General features: G+C 51.7%; 1 protein-coding gene across 1 annotated transcript in view; it reads left to right on the top strand.

Moving 5' to 3' along the window:
- The window catches only part of samd11 (sterile alpha motif domain containing 11), a 62,817-nt gene that overhangs the window by 39,930 nt on the left and 1,457 nt on the right, over positions 1-21,430 (top strand). The window contains 8 exon segments of the mRNA XM_048240582.1: positions 2,821-2,979; positions 10,740-10,884; positions 17,520-17,635; positions 18,111-18,189; positions 18,513-18,711; positions 18,714-19,103; positions 19,106-19,274; positions 21,259-21,383. Of these exon segments, the coding sequence (XP_048096539.1) occupies positions 2,821-2,979; positions 10,740-10,884; positions 17,520-17,635; positions 18,111-18,189; positions 18,513-18,711; positions 18,714-19,103; positions 19,106-19,274; positions 21,259-21,383 (1,382 nt within the window).

The raw sequence follows: 21,430 nt of genomic DNA, 5'->3' as shown, positions 1-21,430 counted from the left end.
GGAGGGATTAGGGCAGCTTTAAAGTGCTGCTGATCTAATGTCTTGGGCCTGGTGATCCGCCTTCCCACCCAAACAAGGCGGGCGCTGAGAGGGGAGTCCAGCAGCTGCCCCTGTTTAAGAACCTTACCCCCACCTCCCTCCTAATACATGCGTGCACACATACACACACATACACACACACACACACACACACACACACACACACACACACACACACACACACACACACACACACAAACTTTTGTGAGTACAAACAAACTATATATATATAAATACAAATGCTTGCTCATGTATAAAACTAAATATAATGGAGATTTAACAAAATGTGTCCTTAAAAAATATAGGATGGGTATACTACCTGTATATGCTCACGTGTTTGTATAGACACTCACAATGTACACAAACCAGATGTATAGACACCAATAGACACACACACACACACACACACACACACACACACACACACACACACACACACACACACACACCTACCTGATGGCGGAGCAGACTCGTGCGCATCAGGCTTTACCTTTAATGACTAAAGCAGACAGAAAAGCTGCAATGAGCCGGTCTTAGCGCAGGCTGAGTGTGGAGCGAGCTCGAGATACAAACAGATTTGGGGCTGGCAAATCCGCCCGCTGATTTTTTTTCTCTCTCTCTGTGGCAGAGCCACCGCCCCCCCGCCGAGACCACAGACTGAGTGAAGCAGACGCACACACATTAAGACACAGCGAGTGCACACACACACACACTACACACACTACAAATACACACACACACAGGCACTACACACTCACACACACACACACACACAAACACACACACACACACACACACACACACACACACACACACAGAGATAACTGCACACTATGCAGGCAGGTGCAAACATACTGTACTCATGCATATGAACACGCAAATGTATTCATGCACATGTATGCACAGTCATGTATGCTATCATGGATACACGCGCAAGCATTTACAGACCAACTCACAATTAGTGGCAAGGACACACTAACACATACAGCCGTCAAAATACAGACAGTGACAGAAGCCGTATGCAGGCTTACACCCTATGTGCTTTTCACAGCCAAATACTGGTGTAATCAGTGGTGGAGAGCACACACACACACACACACACACACTCACACACACTCCACCGCAGACATGTCAAGTCTTTGAGCGCACCAAAAGAGTTGTCTGTGCCCTTCTGCGCTTATAGGTAAACTCTCATTGTCACATACTGAAATACTCTGGAAAACAGCCAAATAAACAAAACTGCCAAGATGAGGCAGGCACACACACACACACACACACACACGCACACACACACACACACACACACACACACTTAGACAAACAGCCAAGTGCAAACACACTCGCACATTTAGGCACTGAGCCATGGAAGTACACACGGATGGAAGCGCCCAAATATACACATGCACACATACACACCCATGTACACACACACACACACACACACACCTGAAGGCCCCTGGGTGGATTAGCAGGCGCTTGGCGGAGGAGACAGAGACGGCGCTGCTTTCCTCCCGCCACCCCTCCTTCTTCCTCTCCTCTACTCTATCCTCCCTCCCTCCCTCTCTCTCCCTCTATCCCTTTATCCCTCCCCTCTCTCCCCCTTCTCCCTCCCTCCCTCCCTCGCTCCGTTCTCCCCGCGCCACTGCTGCTCGCCAGCCCGGGGCCAGGCTCAGGTTTCAATGAGGAGGGTAAAAATACCCCCCTCCTCCTCCTCCTCTCCTCCTCTCCTCTCCTCCTCCTCCTCTCCTCTGCTCTGCTCTGGAGCGGTGGCTGGGGTTACTGCTGCCGCCACTCGCAGCCCTGCCCCAGACCACAGCTCAGCACGGCAGCACTGGAGAGACGCAGCCACAGACGACGCACACACACACACACACACACACACACACACGCACACAGTCACTTATGCTAACTATTCAGACACACACTCACTAACGCAAACTATTTAGACACACACACATACATACACACACACACACACACACACACACACACACACACACATACATACACACACACACACTCACAGTCACTTATGCTAACTATTCAGACACACACACACTCACTCATGCAAACTATTCAGACACACACGCACACACACACACAAACACACACACACACACACACACACACACACATACCAAGCACTCTCTCTTTCTCACACACACACACACATAGACACAGGGGCATACATAGTCATGTAGATAACAACAACACATTACATTTATACTGCGCTTTTCACAATACTCAAAGCGCTTCACAATGACGGGGGAACCTCACTGTGCCAACCAGATCCAACTATTCACTTGCTAGCTAATAACTCTCTCTCTCTCACACACACACACACACTCAGACACAACACACTCACACACACACATCCCTCAGAACCTCACAGAGCAGTTTGGTGGTGATGGGAAAGGGTTTGGTTGATAGATAACCGTGTGTGTGTGTGTGTGTGTGTGTGTGTGTGTGTGTGTCTCCTAGTCCCCAGCCCCACAGCTGAGTGGTGTTTAAGTGCGTTAGCGCCGTCGCTCAGCCCAGGCAGTTTTACTGCAGTGGTGCCGGCTGCACAGAGTTTTATGTTCACCCTCTGATATGTTTATACAGCAGCAGCCATGGCACAGATGAGTTAAGTTTCCCCCCTCCCTCGCCCCACACTTCTCTCTTTCACCCACCACCCCCATACATCCCTTCATCACTCTCCCCTTTCCTCTCTTTTTCCCACTGCCTCTTTTCTTTATGCCCCCATTGCAATTCTCTCTAACTTCACCTTTACCTCCACAGAGAACTCACACACCCCTGTGTTGGAGCCGGGAAGTCACATGACCCCCGAGGAGCACTACCGGCGGATGATGTCAGCGCTCAACGAGCACGGCTCTTATGAGGAGCAGCAGCAACGCCTCTACCAGCTGGCCAACAACATGGGCGTCCCCAGCCACGGAGGTTAGTTTGCGTGTGTGTGTGTGTGTGTGTGAGAGAGAGGCTGATAGTGTGTCTTGGAGAGATATAAAGGTGTTACATTGGTGTGAGAAGTTAAAAAAATGGTGTTGCTGTGTGTGTGATCTTGAGAGATAGAGCAAGACAGATTACATGTCTCTTTAGCGTAAGTATGAATGTGTTTGGGTGGGAGGAATTAGTGACAGAAAGAATGAGAGACAGAGAGAGAGAGATTGTGTGTGTGTGTGCGCGCGTGTGTGCACGTTTGTTTGTATGAACTCTTCCCTGGTTACACACACACACACACACACACACACACCAGACTACAATCCCATGCCACAGCTGGCTGGCTCAAAGGCCTGGGGTCATTACCTCATCTCCCATGTGTGACGTGATGTTATTCTACGTGGTTGTGCAAGTCAGTATGGAACACTGGCCCGTGCTTATGGTTTAGTGGGAGTGTGGTGTCAGATCTGACCGCTCCAGTGACGACACCAAAACTAGCTAGTGGCGCTTGCGGCACCCAAAACCCATTTCAGTCCCACACGTGGTCATCTGTATGCGATCAGACAAAGCAGATGCACAAACCACTCACAGCACAGTAACAACAGACAAACAGAAGATCTGCACACCAACAGGCACACACAAGAGCACAAACAACTCAGTCATCTCAATGGCAAACTTTCAATATCAAGTGGGTATACACAAAACATCTGAACGAATGAATTATCAAGTCCGTTCTGCCTTATTCAGGCATATTTTAGCTAAATTCCAGGCGCGCTCCGCACGGCAGAGACTGCTGACATTTCTATTTCCAGAGCCGGCCCACCCGATGTCAGAATGTCAGTCTGTGAGATTTCTGACTGCTGCTCTACACCATTGTAAATAACGCTAGCGCTGGGGAGCTGAGGTTTGTTGGATATCGATTCGGGCACTCTGATTGGCTGCCAGCCAGTCCTCTAAATTACCAATACCATGGAAACGACAAGTACGCCCCCCCCATACCCCACCCCACAGCCACCCTTCCTTTAGCGTTTGATTTTTTCCCCCCGTTTGCTCCGGCCTCAAATTTATAGCCGCCTGTGATATACAGGTTTGGCAGACGAGGGAGAATTCAAATGATGTGTAGATAAAAAATTAATCCTGCGCGCCTCCCTTTCAATCCCCCCTTCCAGCATTCCTCACCGTGCTCTCCTCTCCTCCCCTCTCCTCCTCTCATCCCTCTTTTCAGTTTTGTCTGTGGATTATTTCTTAAATAGGCCTCTAAACCGGGCAGGGCGCTGGCTGTGGAACACCCCCCCCTCCCCCTTCTCTTTTTAGAAGAATGGAACATTAATTGCCACTAGCTTTTACGGCACTTTCACAGTGGCATAAATTTAATGAAACTTCACATCCACGTGGGTCCGGGTGCGCGCCGCCTTTTTATTTTTATTTGATCAGCAATGATTTTTAATTGCCGCCCGCAAATCGGAGGGGTGAGTGCTGTTACTGCTTTAATTGCTCCTCCCTCCCTCACTCCCTCCTTCTTTTCCTCTATCCCTCTTTCCCTCTCTCTCCCTCTCTTGTCGTTCGTGCATCTGAGAGGCATTAGTGCCAGTGTGGTTGGGGTGTGCCGGTGGGGGTTTATGGGGGTTTATGGGGGTACAGGGGTTCTGCCGGCTCCCGGAGCCCCTGGACGACATGCCTGCGGTGGGGAGTGTGAGGAGTGCTGCCTCTGCCTCTGCTGCTGCTGCTGCTGCTGCATTGCAGACAGGCACAGGGGGGAGCCGGGGGTGCAGCCACAACCCTGCACTCACTATGTGTTCAAAGACACACCAGCAATCTACCTCCCACTGACTCTCAACATATCCTCATTTACTCCATCCCTCTCTCTCTCTCTTTCTCTCTTTCTTTCTTCCTCTCTGTGTGTGTCTCTCAGCATCACCTCAGCAGCAAGCGTGCTGCTCCACATCCTCCTGCTTGTGTTCACACACTGGGTGTGATTCACATTCAGAGTGAGAGGAGAGAGGTGTCAGAAAGGACTTGTGGTTTTCTTTTTGAAAACAGGAGAATGAAAAAAAAACTATGAACACATCCAACTTTTTGCTGTTTGAAACATGCAAGCCTGCATCCAATTTTTTTAAAGAAAGTATGTTCAGATGATGGGTCTGTGTTGGTGTGTGTGTGTGTGTGTGTGTGTGTGTGTGTGTGTGTGTGTGTGTGTGTGTGTGTGTGTGTGTGTGTGTGTGTGAGTGTGAGTGTGAGTGTGTGTGTGTGTGTGTGTGTGTGTGTGTGTTGGCTTGTCTAAGCACGTTCAGTTTATAAGCAAACGATAAGGCCTTGGCAGTCAGACGCTGCCAACTCACTCAGCTGCCAAGTCTTTGATGGGAGTGATATTCAGGGTTCTTCCCCAAACACCTCACAGTTGATCGGCTCAATCAGCTAACTGCCTTAGCTGACTTGTTGATGTTTTTTTTCACTCTCCTGTCTTTTCTTCACCTTGTATTCTCACAGGATCTCCCTCACCTTGGAACTGTCTCGTGTGTTTTTTCTCTCGAAGTAATAAGCTGCGTCGGCTTCGTAGGTTCACAGTTCCAAGCTGGCGTGTGAAGCTCTGGCGCATCCAGACACACTTTGACAGTCTGCTGTCCTGTCCCAGAGCTGTTGTCCTCCACTCCGCTCCACCCGTCTGTCTGTCCTTCTGTGCGCGTGGGTGTGTGTGTGTGTCTGTAGACTCGCTGCACCAGCCCCGTCCCAGGATGGGGTAATTTATGACCTTGTTTGTTTTCTCGGCCGTTCCTTAACTTTTTGTTTTTCTGCTTTTGGACTAAGTTTTCGGGAAAACCACTTTGGCACTGGGGAGACTTGATCTCTAGCTGTCTGGCTTTTCCCTTTCTCTCTCTCTCTCTCTCTCTCTCTCTCTCTCTCTCTCTCTCTCTCTCTCGCTCTCTCTCTCTCCATCCTGAACCTCCCCCTAGTTCTTCCAACTCTGTCACAAAAACTCTTCTTTCCAGGCCGTAATTCTTTTCATCTCTCCCTCTCCCTTCACCAACAGACTTTCACTTTCTCTCCCTCCGGTACCCTCAATTCTTTTCTGAATTCCTCTCCTTGTCTCGCCCTGTTCTTCTATCACTAACTCTCATCCCTTGCTAGTGCCATCTCTCTCTCTCTCTCTCTCTCTCTTTCTCTTTCTCTCTCTCTCTCTCTCCCTCCGTCTCTGTGTTTCTCTTTCTCTCGTCTGTTGACTGTTTGGATGCAGGGATTGTGCCTGGCCCTCGGGAGCTTCGTGGTCCCACAACGGCCCCTTGACATTGACAAGATGCTTCAGTGGGCCTCTCTGACCCCCCATCCTCGCCACTTCCCCGACCCACAGACCTCTCTAAGCACAGGGATGCTTTTATATTCTTTCTTTTTTTCTGGCCTCCCCCTCCCTGCCTTTCTCTCCCTCCCTCCCTCCCTCTCTCTCTCTCTCTCTCTCTCTCTCTCTCTCTCTCTCTTTGCTTTTTTCTAGCCTCCCTTTTGCGTGAGTCCCTGCAGAGCATCCTTTCATGTGTTTGAAGTGGAGGCCCAGAAATGAAAGCCTGTGAAGAAGTGTGTGTGTGTATGTGTGTTATTGTGTGTGTGTGTGTATCTGGTGGGGGGTAAAGGGGGGCTGAAAGGTGTTGTGGGCCTCACTCCTCAGCTGTAAGGTGGCCAGGCAGGAGACCCCCCCCCCCCCCCATACACACACACACCCTCTCCCCCTCTCCTCTGTTTTCTCTCCACCTAATACTGCTGTGATGAAAAGACGCACAGAGAAACGTGAGGCGAGGAGGACTCCAGCAACAACAACAACAACAAAAAAAAGAAAAGTGAAAAAGAAAAACAAATCCACATCACCCTCCATCTCCTTTTGTCTTTAACACTTCTTAATGGAGGCTGTGGGAAGGGGTGGAGGTATAGCCGGTGACAGGGCTTGCTCAGGAAGCCTGATAAACAGACGCTGCCTGACCGAGGCGCGGTGTACCTGATGTGCGTGTAAAATTGATAAATCCATAAGCCCAGCCTGGGTGCTGTTTTGAGTGGGGACACCGTGTGCCGCTCGCTGGTAAGCGGAGCTCTAATGGGGAGGCTTCAGCGGGCACAGAGTAGGAAGAGGAAGAGAGACCACATGGGTGCCACATGGGAGAAGGCGAGTAGGGTGTGTCTTTAGACGCGCTCAGTGGCTGCACCGTCCATGACACTTTTGGAGAGAGACAGAGGGAAAGATGGAGAGAGAGAGAGAGACAGAAGGAAAGACACAGAGAGAGAGACTGACAGAGGGAAAGACAGAGAGAGAAAGAGAGGGAGAGGCAGAAAATATACAGCAAGAAGGAAGAGAAAGAGACAGAAACAGCCACCTCAGTATCTTAGGCGGATAAAGCCAAGCAGGCGCAGAGAGAGGAGAGACAAAAATGCTAGAGGGGGTAAGGGGTGAGTGAGAGAGAGAGTGGGGGAAGAGTGAGAGAGAGAGATGGGGGAGGGGAGGGAGGGAGACAGAGAGAGCTGGGTTAAAAGTGCTTTTTACAGAGAGGCTGGGCCGTACAGAAGCTGGGCCGGCCTGATGAACTCTTTTGCTTGACTGGCTTCTCTGAAGCTTGTTGAGAGCAGCAAGATGAAGGGGGCGAGTTCTCCTTCTCTTTCGTCTTTTCTTCCCCATCCTCCACCCTCTCCCTCCTTCCCTCTCTCTCTCTCTCTCCATCTCTCTCTCTGGGCATACTAAAGTATGGATGGCTGGTTCTCTGGGGCACGGCTCGAAGAAGTGACCCCTCTGCTCTGGGCAGGATGAAAGGGAATAATGTACAGCTCTCCCTCAGCCAGGGCTGCATGGCCTGAAATACAGTAGCCTTGAGTGTGCCTTTCCACCAGCAGCTCCTAGAGAGATGGAGAGAGAGTGAGTGATTGAAAGAGAGAGAGGATGGAGGGGAGAGTGTAAAAGAGAGAGAGGCAGAGAGAGGGAAAGAGAGACAGGCAGAGAAGGGAGCGAAGCAACCGTGTGCATTTTTCATCACTGTTGTTAAGTAATAATGAGAGATTTGGGTGGGAGGCTCAGACGGATGAGTTCAGGAGTGGAGGTGTCGTCAGCTGGAGCCGGTCCGACCCGTGCATTTCATATGGGCTGTCTGGGTAAACAACTAAACCCAGTAGAAGTGAAGCGTGTCTGTGTGTGTGAGTGTGTTTGGCTAAGATGCCTCATTTTCACTCACTTCCTGTCTCTGTCTCTCTCTCTCTTCCTTGCTTCTCTCTCTGACTTTTCCTATCCCTCTCTCCTGCCAACTGCCTCTGTCTCATTCCCTTCCTCCCTCCCTCCTCTCTGGCTCTCTCTCATTCCATCTCTACCACTCCCTGCATCTCAACCTCTCCTCCCGTCTCTCTGCTCTCTCTCTCTCTGCTCGCTCTCTCTCTCTCTCTCTCTCTCTCTCTCTCTCTCTCTCTCTCTCTCTCGGTGTGTGCGGGGCTTGTCTGCCATCTCCCGCTCCCCCTGTGGTCAGTGTGATAAACAGATCGATAGAGCAGGCCGCTCTGCATTAATATCAGCCGCGCCGCCTCCGACCCCCATCACTCAGACACACACGCTGGCCTCGGAAATGGCCGCCAGCCCCCGGGGGAACTGTCTAATTAAAAAGAAGGTGGAGGAGTAGGGGCGGAGGCTGGGGGGCAGGGTGTGCAAGGAGAGGCGGAGAAGAGAAGAGGGCAGGAGTGGAGTGTGTGTGTGTGTGTGTGTGTGTGTGTGTGTGTGTGTGTGTGTGTTGGTGGTGATGATGGCAGTAGGTGGGTGGGTGGATAGGGGGGTGGTGTGTGTACACAGGATGCAATTCCAATTTAACACCCGTTCATTAGGGGCAGGGCTTCCTCTGGTGACCCCACTGGATGGATGATGATGGAGCGCCAGGGGAGGACCAGGGCCAGCGTGGGGTGGAGGTGGGGTGGAGTGGGGACGTTCAGCCTTTTTCACTGGCTGATCTCTGGTGCAGTCCACTGGATTTCATCTCCAAAAAATGATGTGTGCGTCAAATGTGTCTGTGTAGTTTTAAGTTGTTATTTTACTGTATGTGTGTGTGTGTGTGTGTGTGTGTGTTGGCGTGCGTGCTTGGCATGTGTCTGTGTGTGTGAGTGTGTTTGGCTAAGATGCCTCATTTTCACTCACTTCCTGTCTCTGTCTCTCTCTCTCTTCCTTGCTTCTCTCTCTGACTTTTCCTATCCCTCTCTCCTGCCAACTGCCTCTGTCTCATTCCCTTCCTCCCTCCCTCCTCTCTGGCTCTCTCTCATTCCATCTCTACCACTCCCTGCATCTCAACCTCCCCCTCCCGTCTCTCTGCTCTCTCTCTCTCTGCTCTCTCTCTCTCTCTCTCTCTCTCTCTCTCTCTCTCTCTCTCTCTCTCGGTGTGTGCGGGGCTTGTCTGCCATCTCCCGCTCCCCCTGTGGTCAGTGTGATAAACAGATCGATAGAGCAGGCCGCTCTGCATTAATATCAGCGTTGCCTCCGACCCCCATCACTCAGACACACACGCTGGCCTCGGAAATGGCCGCCAGCCCCCGGGGGAACTGTCTAATTAAAAAGAAGGTGGAGGAGTAGGGGCGGAGGCTGGGGGCAGGGGTGTGCAGGGAGAGACGGAGAGAGAGAGGGAGATTGCAGGGTGGAGTGTGTGTGTGTGTGTGTGTGTGTGTGTGTGTGTGTGTGTGTGTGTGTTGGTGGTGATGATGGCAGTAGGTGGGTGGGTGGATAGGGGGGTGGTGTGTGTACACAGGATGCAATTCCAATTTAACACCCGTTCATTAGGGGCAGGGCTTCCTCTGGTGACCCCACTGGATGGATGATGATGGAGCGCCAGGGGAGGACCAGGGCCAGCGTGGGGTGGAGGTGGGGTGGAGTGGGGACGTTCAGCCTTTTTCACTGGCTGATCTCTGGTGCAGTCCACTGGATTTCATCTCCAAAAAATGATGTGTGCGTCAAATGTGTCTGTGTAGTTTTAAGTTGTTATTTTACTGTATGTGTGTGTGTGTGTGTGTGTGTGTGCGCGTGCGTGCGCGCATGTGTCTGTGTGTGTGTTTGTGTGTATGTGCATACATATCACATATCTCTTGCATACTGTAAGTGGACCCTCAGTCAAGTCAGGAGAGGGTCCCCCAGTTATTTTCTGCACAAAGTACGGGGCAAACTTCAGTGAGGTTGAAATGGGCTGGATTAGAAAGTCCTTAAGTAAAAGCCTGTACTAACCTGCAGAGCTACCCTCACAGCTGGCTGCCAACTCCACAGGGTAGGATTTACAAACCAAACCCTGAATAAGACTGAAACATGCCCAGCTCACATGACTGTGGCACTATTTAAAGACTCAAACAACTACAGGGAAGTGAACTGCAGTTTGGGTAAAACATACAAACATATAAGAATAAAGGACTAGACTTGATTGAATTCACGATGACCTTTGAACTCACAATCTATTCAAGGCCTGAAGGTTGAGAGCAGTGCATGCAAACAGTTTATGGCTACAATGGTTTAGTTTGAAGTGAACAGTTATTGTGGAGTTTTTCATTGCATACATCTCTTCCAGTTCCAAGTAAAACAGAGCAGTGTATTAATTATTCCATTAAGTTTAATGCAGTGCATACTTATTATGCTATTGGGATGAACGGAAGGAAACAGCATTGCATTGCTCACCCTGTAGCACACTGGAGCCTATATGTGTGATACAGTAGATTAAGAACACTAGTCTGTTCTAATCTCTGGGATAGATTAAGAGCCCCTGGTCCTGTGTGTGTCCTTGCAGAGCTGCTGCGGGTGCGTCAGGAGGCCATGGCCGCCGTGAGGAACCCCGGGGCGATGGAGGCCCACCTGCCCTCCGCCGGCAGCTCCTCCAGCCAGCGCCGCAAGCAGGGTCTGCCCCAGCACCGCGACGCCCACTTCAGTGAGAGGTACACACACACACACACACACACACACTCATTTACTGCACATATGTACACACACACACAAATGCACACACAGATACACACTCATTTACTGCACATATGTACACACACACACACACACACACACACACACACACACACACACAAAACACAAGTGTGTATTTTGGTTTTCTACTGTTTTTTTCCCACTTACATATGCGAAAGACAGAGATGAACACATCAAAAAACCACATCAGGTTTTTGTCATAAACCACTCACAAATTAATATGGCCTCACACAGCAATCTAAAACTGCTAGAAGAATCTCACACACGCATGTTAACCATCTCTCTCTCTCTCTCTCTCTCTCTCTCTCTCTCTCTCTCTCTCATACACATACACACACACACACACAGAGCGAGTCGTAAAGTAAAGGTTGAATGCCTTGGCCGTAGTTTGGGCAGTTGAGGCCAGCTGTGGAGGGGGGGTTTCCTGGTCTGGCCCCGAGATGTGAAAATGACTCAAAACCACACATATGGTTGCGCTTTCATGACTTTTCCAAATTCTGTGTTTGTGTGTGTGTAAATGTGTGTGTATGGGCTTGTGTGTGTGTGTGAGAGTATGTATGTGTGTGTGTGCATTTGTGTGTGTGCTAATCCATGTGCGTATGTGAAGGAGGGAAACGTCAGATGCAAAAACAACATGTGAGGCGAGCGTCACTCTCCTGCCTGTCAACGAACTGCATGCGGTCAGGGGGAGACGGTCAGCACACTCACCACGCCGGCACACTGCCACACCGTCCAAGGCCTCCCAGACGCACTTTACCGTCAGGGAGCACGGAGAGAGAGGAAGAGGCATTTCCATGCCCTGAGATAACATGAATATTTTACATTAATAATGAACCCTGCGTCCTATTCTAATGAATACTGCATGACTGGTGAAGTGGGTGACCGCACAACACCCCCTTTTTTTAAAAAAAAGAGAAGAATTACGTGCTGAAAGAAAGGTAGAAAGAAAGACAGAGAGAAAGAGAGCGTGGCTAAGAGGGGGAAAAAAAGTGAAAAGCCAAGAAGGGAGAGGTGGAAGTTTGCTGCAATAGGAAAGAAAGACTGAAAAGAGAGGAGGAGAAAGAAAAAAAAATCTGCTTAATAGGATCTGCCAGTTTGTGTTACTCCTCTGCATCACCGCTTTGATTTGATCTTGTCAGGAGGTATTTATGTGTGGATTCAGGGGCTGAGCGGGTCGTTACGGCGACAGAAACTTATCCTCCCCACCAGCTCACCCACCCCCCAACTACTCTACTCCCAAACCCAATACGCTCCCCCTCCCCCCTCCCTCTCTCCTTCCTGTCCTCCTTTCTCCTCCTCCTCTCTCCCCCTCACTGCGAGGCCCCTGGCCTTGCTTCCCTCCTATTTTAAAACAAAGCCGCGCCAGCGGAGCGTGGGCGCCAGAATTGCTTGTCGACATTTTTATGTGCCGCGGGAAGCCGGCGGATCGATAATGGGCCGTGAGGCGAGGGGGTGGGAGGGGAGGGGAGGAAGCGGTGCAGGGCGGCCCAACGCGGGGGTGTCAATGTTAGTGCCCCCCCCCCAACAACCCCATCTCCAACCCCGCCAGCACCCTGTTGGGATCCCAGCGTGGAGCTGGCCACAGAGCCGCCTGTTCCGCAGCAGCACAGAATAATTAGCCACACAGGACCGCTGTATGTTAACTAGGGCTGCACACTTCCGAAGCCTGGGGGGTGGGGGGCAGGGCCCCCTTTATCTCTTCATCTCTCTCTTGCTCTTGCCCTTGCCCCTGCTCTCTCTCTCTCTTTCTCTCTCTCTCTCCTTCCCTCCTCTTATGTTTCTTTTGTATTGTTAACCCTTTCTTGGCACCACCAGCAATGGCTTGGTGGTCTAAAGGAGGCAAAGGCTCCACTTGTCCCATTCCCTCCCCCTGCTTTCAGCTGCTGAGATGCCGCAGGGCAGAGGGGGCGCATGGGCCTCTGTCACTGACTGCGTTGTGACATTGTGGAAAGGACAGGGGACATCTAATGACAGGCCACCCCTGCCCTGTCCTCCACCCTTACCACCGCCCATAAAGAATTGACCACTGAGAGAGAGAGAGAGAGAGAGAGAGAAAGAGAGAGGGAAAGGGAAAGAGAGAAGAGGTTGGCCAACTAAAAGGGGTTGAGCCGGAAACCATTCCTCAAGCTCACCTTCCTATCGACGGTGCGTAATTGATTATCTGACGGCCATTAGCGCGTATTGTTAAAAACAAATCATTAGGGCCGGTCGATGGCGCTGCGAAAGAAAGCGCTGGACCCGGCCATTCGTCTGGGCTCCTTAAACGGCGCGGTGCACTGGGAGAAATCTGCAAGGCAAATGCTAATGTGTTTGGCGTGTGAGGCGAGGGGGTGGTGTGTGTCTTTGTGTGTGTGTGTGTGTGTGTGTGTGTGTGTGTGTGTGTGTGTGTGTGTGTGTGTGGAGGGGGGGGGGCACGAGGCAAAGCGTTGGCGGGGACTGGCTGCAGAGCGAGGTAGCGGCCGTAGAGTGGAGGAGACAGCGGTCTGGGTGGTGGTGGTGGTGAGGAGGAGAGGAGAGCAGAAGCTGAGAGGAGGAGGAGAAGGAGGAGGCGAGTGGGAGCTGGAGCCTCATGCATTTTAATGAGCTTCCCGTGCAAATGCGTTCCCGGCGAGCGAGGCGCCGCGGCCCTAATCCCCTCCGCGCGCTGCCTTCATTACGGCCCGCCGCGCCGTGCTGTGCTGTGCTGTGCTGTCAGCCCCGCTCCACACGCCTCCTCCTCCTCCTCCTCCTCCTCCTCCTCCTCCTCCTCCACTCTGCTCCCCCCCAAGCCGACCAGGGCAGTTTGGCACGCTGGCCTCCCAGCCGACTGGCTGTTCAGCAGGCAGGCCAGAGAGGAAAAAAGCTTCGGGGGGAGAGAGAGGGAGGGAGGGAGACGTTGGAGGGAAGGCTGAGGGGGGCAGGGTAGAGGGGTGGGGGGATGGGGGTGACGCTGCCGCCGCCGCCACTCTGACAGGTCGTCACACATGAGCGCACACCCTGGGGTTTACTGGCCTTACTGCCAGAGACCGAGGGGGGGAGGAGGGAGGGAGAGAGAGAGAGAGAGAGGGAAAGAGAGTGGGAGTGGGAGGGCGAGAGAGGAAAGAGGTAGAGAGAGAGGCAGAGGGAAAAAGGACAGAAATGAAGAGAGCATGGGGGAAGGGGAAAGCAGAGGAGTAAGAGAAAGAGAGAGAGAGACAGAGAGTGAGAGAAAGAGAGAGAAAGAGAGAGAGAGAGAGAGAGAGAGACAGCAACAGTAGTGAGAGGCTTAGACGAAGAACGAAGTGAAAGAGATGGCGTGAGAGTGACAGGGAGAGAAAAGTGGGAAAGAACAGCATAGAGAATAGGAAATGGCAGGATCAGACAACTATAGACCAGAAGGATTGAGAGGGAATGCAATATTACCAGATATCAAGATAGAGACATATTAAACTCCAGCATTAGCAGTTAGTGTGTATGTTGGCAGGCTGTTGTTTACAGGATAAAAACTGCTTATAAAAGTAAATATCAGGGGATTTTCTGACACCCAGAGGCGCTCTATAGTCTCTCCTTAGTCATGGGCCAGAACTATAAAATAAGACACATTTATAGTTGAACGCGGACTTAAACAGCGCTGAATCAAGCCCTGAATCATTTCCCCCTTAACGATCTTGTGTGTGTGCTCTCTCTCTGAAAAGACTTTCAAAAAACTAATGAGCACAACAGCACAAGCACAGCCAGTGTGTGTGTGTTTGTTTGTGTGTGTGTGTGTGTGTGTGTGTGTGTGTGTGTGTGTGTGTGTGTGTTCACCAATGTGTGTATGTGTGTGTGTGAGTGTGCAAGAAACAGTCAGAGCACAGAAAAAGAGGGAGAATTAAAAAGAGTGAGGTGAAGGAGAACTAAGCCACAGCTCTGAAAACACTCCCCTCTCCCTCTCTCTCTCTCTCTCTCTCTCTCTCTCTGTCTCCCTCCCACTCCCTCCCTCTCTCTCTCTTCCCAGCTTGGTGCTGGAGCCTCCTGAATGAAACGGTTAATGCCTCTGCCTCATTCCCAAATTGCTTCCTATAAAACGCGAGGCACGTCTGCCGGGCACGTCTCCCCATGATTACGGCTAATTAGGATCGAGCGGACGCCTCGCGGCCTCAGTCATGTGGCTTTAATTGACCGTTATTCATCTGTGGGGCCGTCCGGGGCGGCCGAGCGCGCGGGCGAGCAGGCGCGGGGGCTTTGGCAGCCAGGCAGGCCCCGGCGGCCGGCGGCCCGGGCTAATTGCGAGGCCCGGGGGATTAGGGCCAGGTGATTACACACTTCACAGTGTAATTACATAAGCATCGCCGCCGCGCCGACTGCCGCTGCTGGACGAAGGTCACACACACACACACACACACACACACACACACACACACACACACAGACACACTATCTGTGTGCACACACACACATATACACACACACACCCTCTGTGCAAACACACACACACACGCACACACACAAAGATTAATTGGGGCTGTCACAGGAGCGAGCGGGCGGAGCGACACTGGCGGAGAACGGTTACGCGATTAGCATTAACGTCTCGGTGGCCGGCACCCCGCGCCATCGATCGATGGATTTTTTTTCTTTTCCTTCCTGCACTGAGCCCCTCTTTCCCTCTGCCTCCCTCCTTCCCTCTCCCTCCCTCCCTCCCACTCTCTTCCTCCCCCTGCCGCCAGCCCTGCCGTGCCTCTGTCTCTCCACATCACCTCATTCTCTCCCTCCCTCCCTCCCTCGCTCTATCTCTCTCTCTCTCTCTCTTTCCTTGCTGTGTGCTATTTTCTGTTGTTCTTTTTCTTCCTCTTCCTCATTCCTATTTTTTAAATTTCTTTAGCCTCTTATAGATTTCTTTTGGTTCTCATTGATTTTTGTTCTCATAGATTTCCTTTTTCTTTTTTGGCAATGAAAGAAATAAAAAAAAAAAAAACATATGAAAAGCCCAGACAAGCGTTTGATGGCTTGAAAAGACCAGGATGTGAAAAAAACACAGCATTTTTTTTTGTTTGTTTGTGTGTGTTTTTCACCTTGTGTTTGGGTGTTTCACGCTTGTTTGTGCTGCAACTTCTCCTTACCCTGGAGCGGGGGAATTGCGGCTCAGTTAGAACAAAGTGGAGGGGCTGATCTCTGGCATCTATGCATGTGTGTGTTAATGTGTGTGTGTGTGTGAGTTAGAGAGACGAAGAGAGAGGTAGAGAAGGGAGAGGCACCTGTGGGCCTACATGTGTGTACAGTGTATAAGAGAGAGGAAAGTGGAGGAGAGAGACAGTGTACTGTATTTGTCAATCTGCAGAGTTTTAGTAAGCTGTGAGCAGAAAGTGAATGGGCTGAGGTGTTGCTGGCAGATGAGCATCGAGCGAAAGAAAAAAAAAAGAAATAGAGAGAAGGGGTGTGGGTTTGAGGAGAAAAAAAAATCTTCTGGATCTTCCATGCTCCACTGCCTCCTGCATTTCAACACCTCTCTGCCACCAGTCGCTCTGCCGCCTGCTCCCTCATCCCAAACAACGAGCTGGAGAATACATCTTCATATTCCCTCCCTCTCTCTCTCTCTCTCTCTCTCCCTCCCACCCGCTCCTCTCTATCCCTCTCTCCTCTAGCCCCTTTGTAAAGGTGGTTGCAGTGTGGAGCGGGAGAGCGAGGCCAATGCCCACGGCTATAGAGAGAACAAAAGGAAAAAAACATAATTGAGGCCCTTCTGAAAGAAAAAAGGCTTTGAGGCACGCCACCTTTTTTATTATTGGAGAGACTCGTAGAGAGCGGAAGGAGGGCGAAGAGAGGAGGTGTTGGGATAGAGGAGAGAGAGAAAGAGAGAGGGGGGGGGAGAGAGAAGGAGAAGGGGAGGGAAGGGTCTGCGCTAATTAGGAGGTCTTCCCGCCTGTAGCCCTGCCGCAGTAGCGGGGGCAGCCCCAGCTGTCCGACGATGACATGCTCTTATTGTGTATTCAGCCCTCATTATGTGTCAGGCAGTGGAGAGTAGGAGGGAGGGGAGAGAGATGCAGGGGGGTGAGGCGGTTGGGGGCCAAGGGGCAGTGAGGGGAGGGGCTGTGTGGGGGGGTGGCAGAAGGCCCGGGGTACAAACATTGCCGCTGGCCGCAGCGTGACAAGACTGATGAGGGACCATTGCGGCGCGTATCCTCGGGAGGCGGCCGGTAAAAATAAACCCGGGGAGGGAGCGGACGTCACGATCACCCACAGCACATCACCGTCCAGAATTGAGACTGCAGTTGTTTGTGTGTTTGTGTGTGTGTGTGTGTGTGTGTGTGTGTGTGTGTGGGCTTGTGCTTGGGGTTGGATTTTATTCTCCGGGCTGCAACAGTAGTGTTCCAGTGGAGGAGGAATGGGACCCGTGTGCCTGGACTGTTGCAGCTACAGGGCTCTGTAACACCACTGGCTGTCATACTGCCTGTCCCTCAGCCTGTAGACACACAGTGAGCGGGTCACAGCTCTGATTTGGTCTCCGTATACACACACACACACACACACTGACATACACACACTCCCTCTCTGTCCTGAGTAATGTGGAGGACAAGAAAGAGGAGAAGTGAATGGAGTACTCATGGTTCTTGTTTGTTTTTGTTTGTTTGTTTGTTTGTTTGTTTGCGCCACACAGAGAGATGTCCCATCCTCCCCCGCTGCTGTCCCCTCAGAATGCCCCTCACATCGCCCTGGGCCCTCACCTTCGACCTCCATTCCTGGGGATGCCCTCTGCACTCTGCCAAGCGCCAGGTATGCCATGCCAAGAGTGCGCTCATGCCAGCTGGCGAGTGCTGAAGAGTAACCACTGTGGTCAGAGAGAGCACGCACACCTAAACATAAAGCCCAGCCAGTAGATTTCAGAAAAAACAGGAACATTTCTGGGTGTTTATTATGTGTTAACTGTTCTGACCATTAATGCAGTTTGATATTTGTGTGTGTTCATTATTGAACGTTTTGCACAAATTGGTTCAAATGTTAAACATGGTAAACAGGTATAGCAGCAAACCTTAAAAAATGAGGTTCTTCCATACGTACATACATACATATATGTATGTTTACACCCCCACACATGCATGCACATTAGCAGGGTTGAGGATGAGGATAGAGGATGCAGTCCTCTGGGGCTAGAGTGATTTCTCCGAGGAGTGTGAAATATGCAATCTGGAATGCGTTTGGTTGCACATGACATTGACAGCGGGCCTGTTCCCCGGGTGCGTTTCCGCAGGCTATGGCTTCCTGCAGCCGGCCCAGGCCGAGATGTTCGCACGTCAGCAGGAGATGCTGCGCAAACAGAACCTGGCCAGGTAATTTCACCTTCACACACACACACACACACACACACACACACACACACACACACACTTACACACTCACTCAAAGACACATACATCCACACACACATACACAAATACACACACACACACACACACACGTATACACACAAACATGCACATAGGTCTCTCCATCACCTTCCATCAAATGAATTAGATTGTCATTTTCTAAACATTATGATGACAGGAAATCATTATTCAAAAGGCATCGAAATGTACACCCTTAATGATAACATTTGCTATGTTGGCTGTGTGTGTGTGTGTGTGTGTGTGTGTGTGTGTGTGTGTGTGCGTAGGTTAGAGATGTCCGCAGAGCTGTTGCGTCAGAAGGAGCTGGAGAACCTGCACCGGCAGCGCCTGCTGTCGGACCCACTGGGGCTGCACGCGGGCCTGCCGCCCGAGCACCCGGCGCTGCGCAGCCTGCAGGACATCCCCGAGGGCCACCCGCTACGTGTGAGCCTGGAACCGCCCATGGCGCCGGCGCTGGTGCTGCATACAGCAACACGCCGCTGCTCTCGCTCAACCACCAGGGGGCCTCGCAGCAGGCCGCCACGCCCTCCAAGGAGTCCTCGTCGGCGTCGGCCCTCCGCGCCAGCAGCGCGCCGGTGCGGAAGGCGTGCTGGGAGACTCGAGGGTAGGCCTACAACGGAGGGCTTACCGAGGGAAAGGAGATTATGAGGGAACGCCGCGACATCGGACGGGCGGCTAATTTAAGAGATGAAGGGATCCAGACAGCGATGGCGAGGGGGGTGGGCGCTGGAGGAAGGCGGCGGAAGTCGTCCGGACGGCCCGCGGGCCGAACTGGGACGGTTGCCTGCACCCGGGGACGGGCCGAGGTCGGGGCAGGCTGGCATGAAGGAGCTGGCGAGCTCCGGGTCGCCCTCGGCGCCCGTGCAGCCTAGGCACAGCTGAGTCGCCCAACCACCACCTCTACGCCCCGGGCCTGGGCAAGAGTGAGGCCAAGTACCTGCCTGCCGGAGTCATGCCCCCGCTGCCAACGCTGCCAGGCCACGCGCTGCCCTTCGGCTTTCCCTACGCCAATCCCTACTTCCACTCGGGTGAGTGCCACTCCCAGCACGTCTCTCTGTTAAAACTCCCCGTCTTAAACAGACAGTGCACAGCTGAGCACCAGTAGGCCTCTCTGTCAAACTCCCTGTCTTAAAGAGCCAGCACAGTACTATCTTCAAATGAGGGATTCTGATCAGTTATGGCCTGGCAAAACTAAAATCTGGCTCATCATACCTAAAATAATGTAACTAGGCAAATTATGATCATCATTTTTTTTAATAGAACATGTTGATGTATTTACTATCTGCTGTTATCCATGTTTACATGTAATTCCTAGGGATATTTAGCCAGCTTCTTTGCTCAGCAAAGTCATATTTATTATGGACTATTGTGTAGTGCACTCTGAAATACTTATAATAGTTGTGAGCTGGAATAACTATTAATCCATGTAGTGTTTAGTGCAGAATGAAACCAACCCAAAAAGCTAGCTCCTGACAAAGCCCATCAAAATAAGCAGTAAGTCCATAGCCATAAACACCGTGGAGATCCAGGCCCTGAACAGACTAGTTTTAGAGTCTAGATTTATAGTCTGATCAGAATTAGCATCGCATCTCATCACGGAGGCCCAGGATTTTTCCAGGTTCTCTTCCAGTCCAAAAGTACTGGTGGTTTAGACAGATGGTTTGGTCCGAGACAGCCATTTCCCCCAAAACTCTGGAGCCTGGTCTCTCTCTCTCTCAATCCCTCCCTCCCTCCTTGGTGCTCTTGCTCCAGACCGGCTCTTCCTCCCCACACACATCGCCGCTGGCGTCTGCGGGAGCACGCGCCCCGGCCTCGGCTTTTATGACCTGTAAAAGGATCCGGTGTGCGGATGGGACGCCCGCTCACTGAGAGCTTTCTCTCTCTCTGTGTGTGTGTGTGTGTGTGTGTGTGTTTTATGGAGGAGGCCTCCCGATGAGGAAGCAGCCAATTCAGTCTGAGCCCAGAGCCTGACTCCTGCCTGCCCTAGGTGTCCCCGGGGAAGGCTGAGACATCTGATTAAATGCTTAAGAGCCACACACAAACCCACTAACACACACACACAAACACACTAACACACTAACACACACACACACTAAAGTAAAACTGTGCATTAACATAAACTCACAGAAAAAACACTCTTACATGCATATGTACTCACTGAAGCACATGCAAGTATACAAAAGTAGCTTGAAACATTCAAATAACAATTCATGTTCCACTTAAACATAAACACTAACGCATACATATAAACATGAGCTACATACTCTGGAGAGCTCATACTGTACAAGCATGCCCTCATTTACAAGCACATGCACACACTATGGTAGCCCCCATATTAAATCTTACTCTCATGCCCTCCTTCAGCACAGGCTGTCAAAAACATGGCATTACTCAAGTAGCTAAAGAGACCCCTCTCTCTCTCTCACACACACACACACACACACACACACACACACACACACACACACACATACACACACACTCTCTCCCTCTCCTCCCTTCCTTATTTCCCCTGAGCGGTGCGGTCCCCAGCCCCAGCAGTCAGGCAGGCAGGCCCATCTGAAATACATTACCTGCACTTTCAGTTTCCAGCCCCGGAGACCTCCCCCAGGAAGGGGCCCCTGCCGCTGACCCTTGCTGATCTCAGTAATAGACGGGGTCATTAACAGAGCTGCAGCAGAGGCCAGGGGAGCTGGAGGGAGCGGGGAGGGATAAGAGGGAAAATGAGAGAGAGAGGGAGGGATAGAGGGATGGAGAGAGAGAGAGAGAGAGAGAGAAGAGGGCTTAGAGAGGGGGCTGCGGCTGCTGTTGTGCTCCTGCGTGCCTCTGCATGTGTCCATGTGTGTGTGTGTCCATGTGTGTGTGTGTGTGTGTGTGTGTGTGTGTGTGTCCATGTGTCCATGTCCATGTGTGTGTGTCCATGTGTGTGTGTGCACTTACCGCCAGCGGGCCTCTCTCCCCCAACCCCTCCTCTAATGATTTATGCTTCCTTTGGGCCGGCGGGGCGTGCAGGCGCCATGGGAGGTCTGTTCCTGGACGGGGAGGAGGCCGTGCCGCTGGAGGACATCAGCAAGTGGACGGTGGAGGAGGTGTGCAGCTTCGTGGGCAGCCTTCCGGGCTGTGCCGAGTACACGCAGGTGAGGACAAGAGCAGGAGCAGAGGGCGCGCTCTCTCTCCACACCCC

This window comes from Alosa alosa, chromosome 4, assembly GCF_017589495.1.
Source record: "Alosa alosa isolate M-15738 ecotype Scorff River chromosome 4, AALO_Geno_1.1, whole genome shotgun sequence".
NCBI lineage: Eukaryota > Metazoa > Chordata > Actinopteri > Clupeiformes > Clupeidae > Alosa > Alosa alosa.
This window is presented reverse-complemented; position numbering and strand designations above follow the sequence as displayed.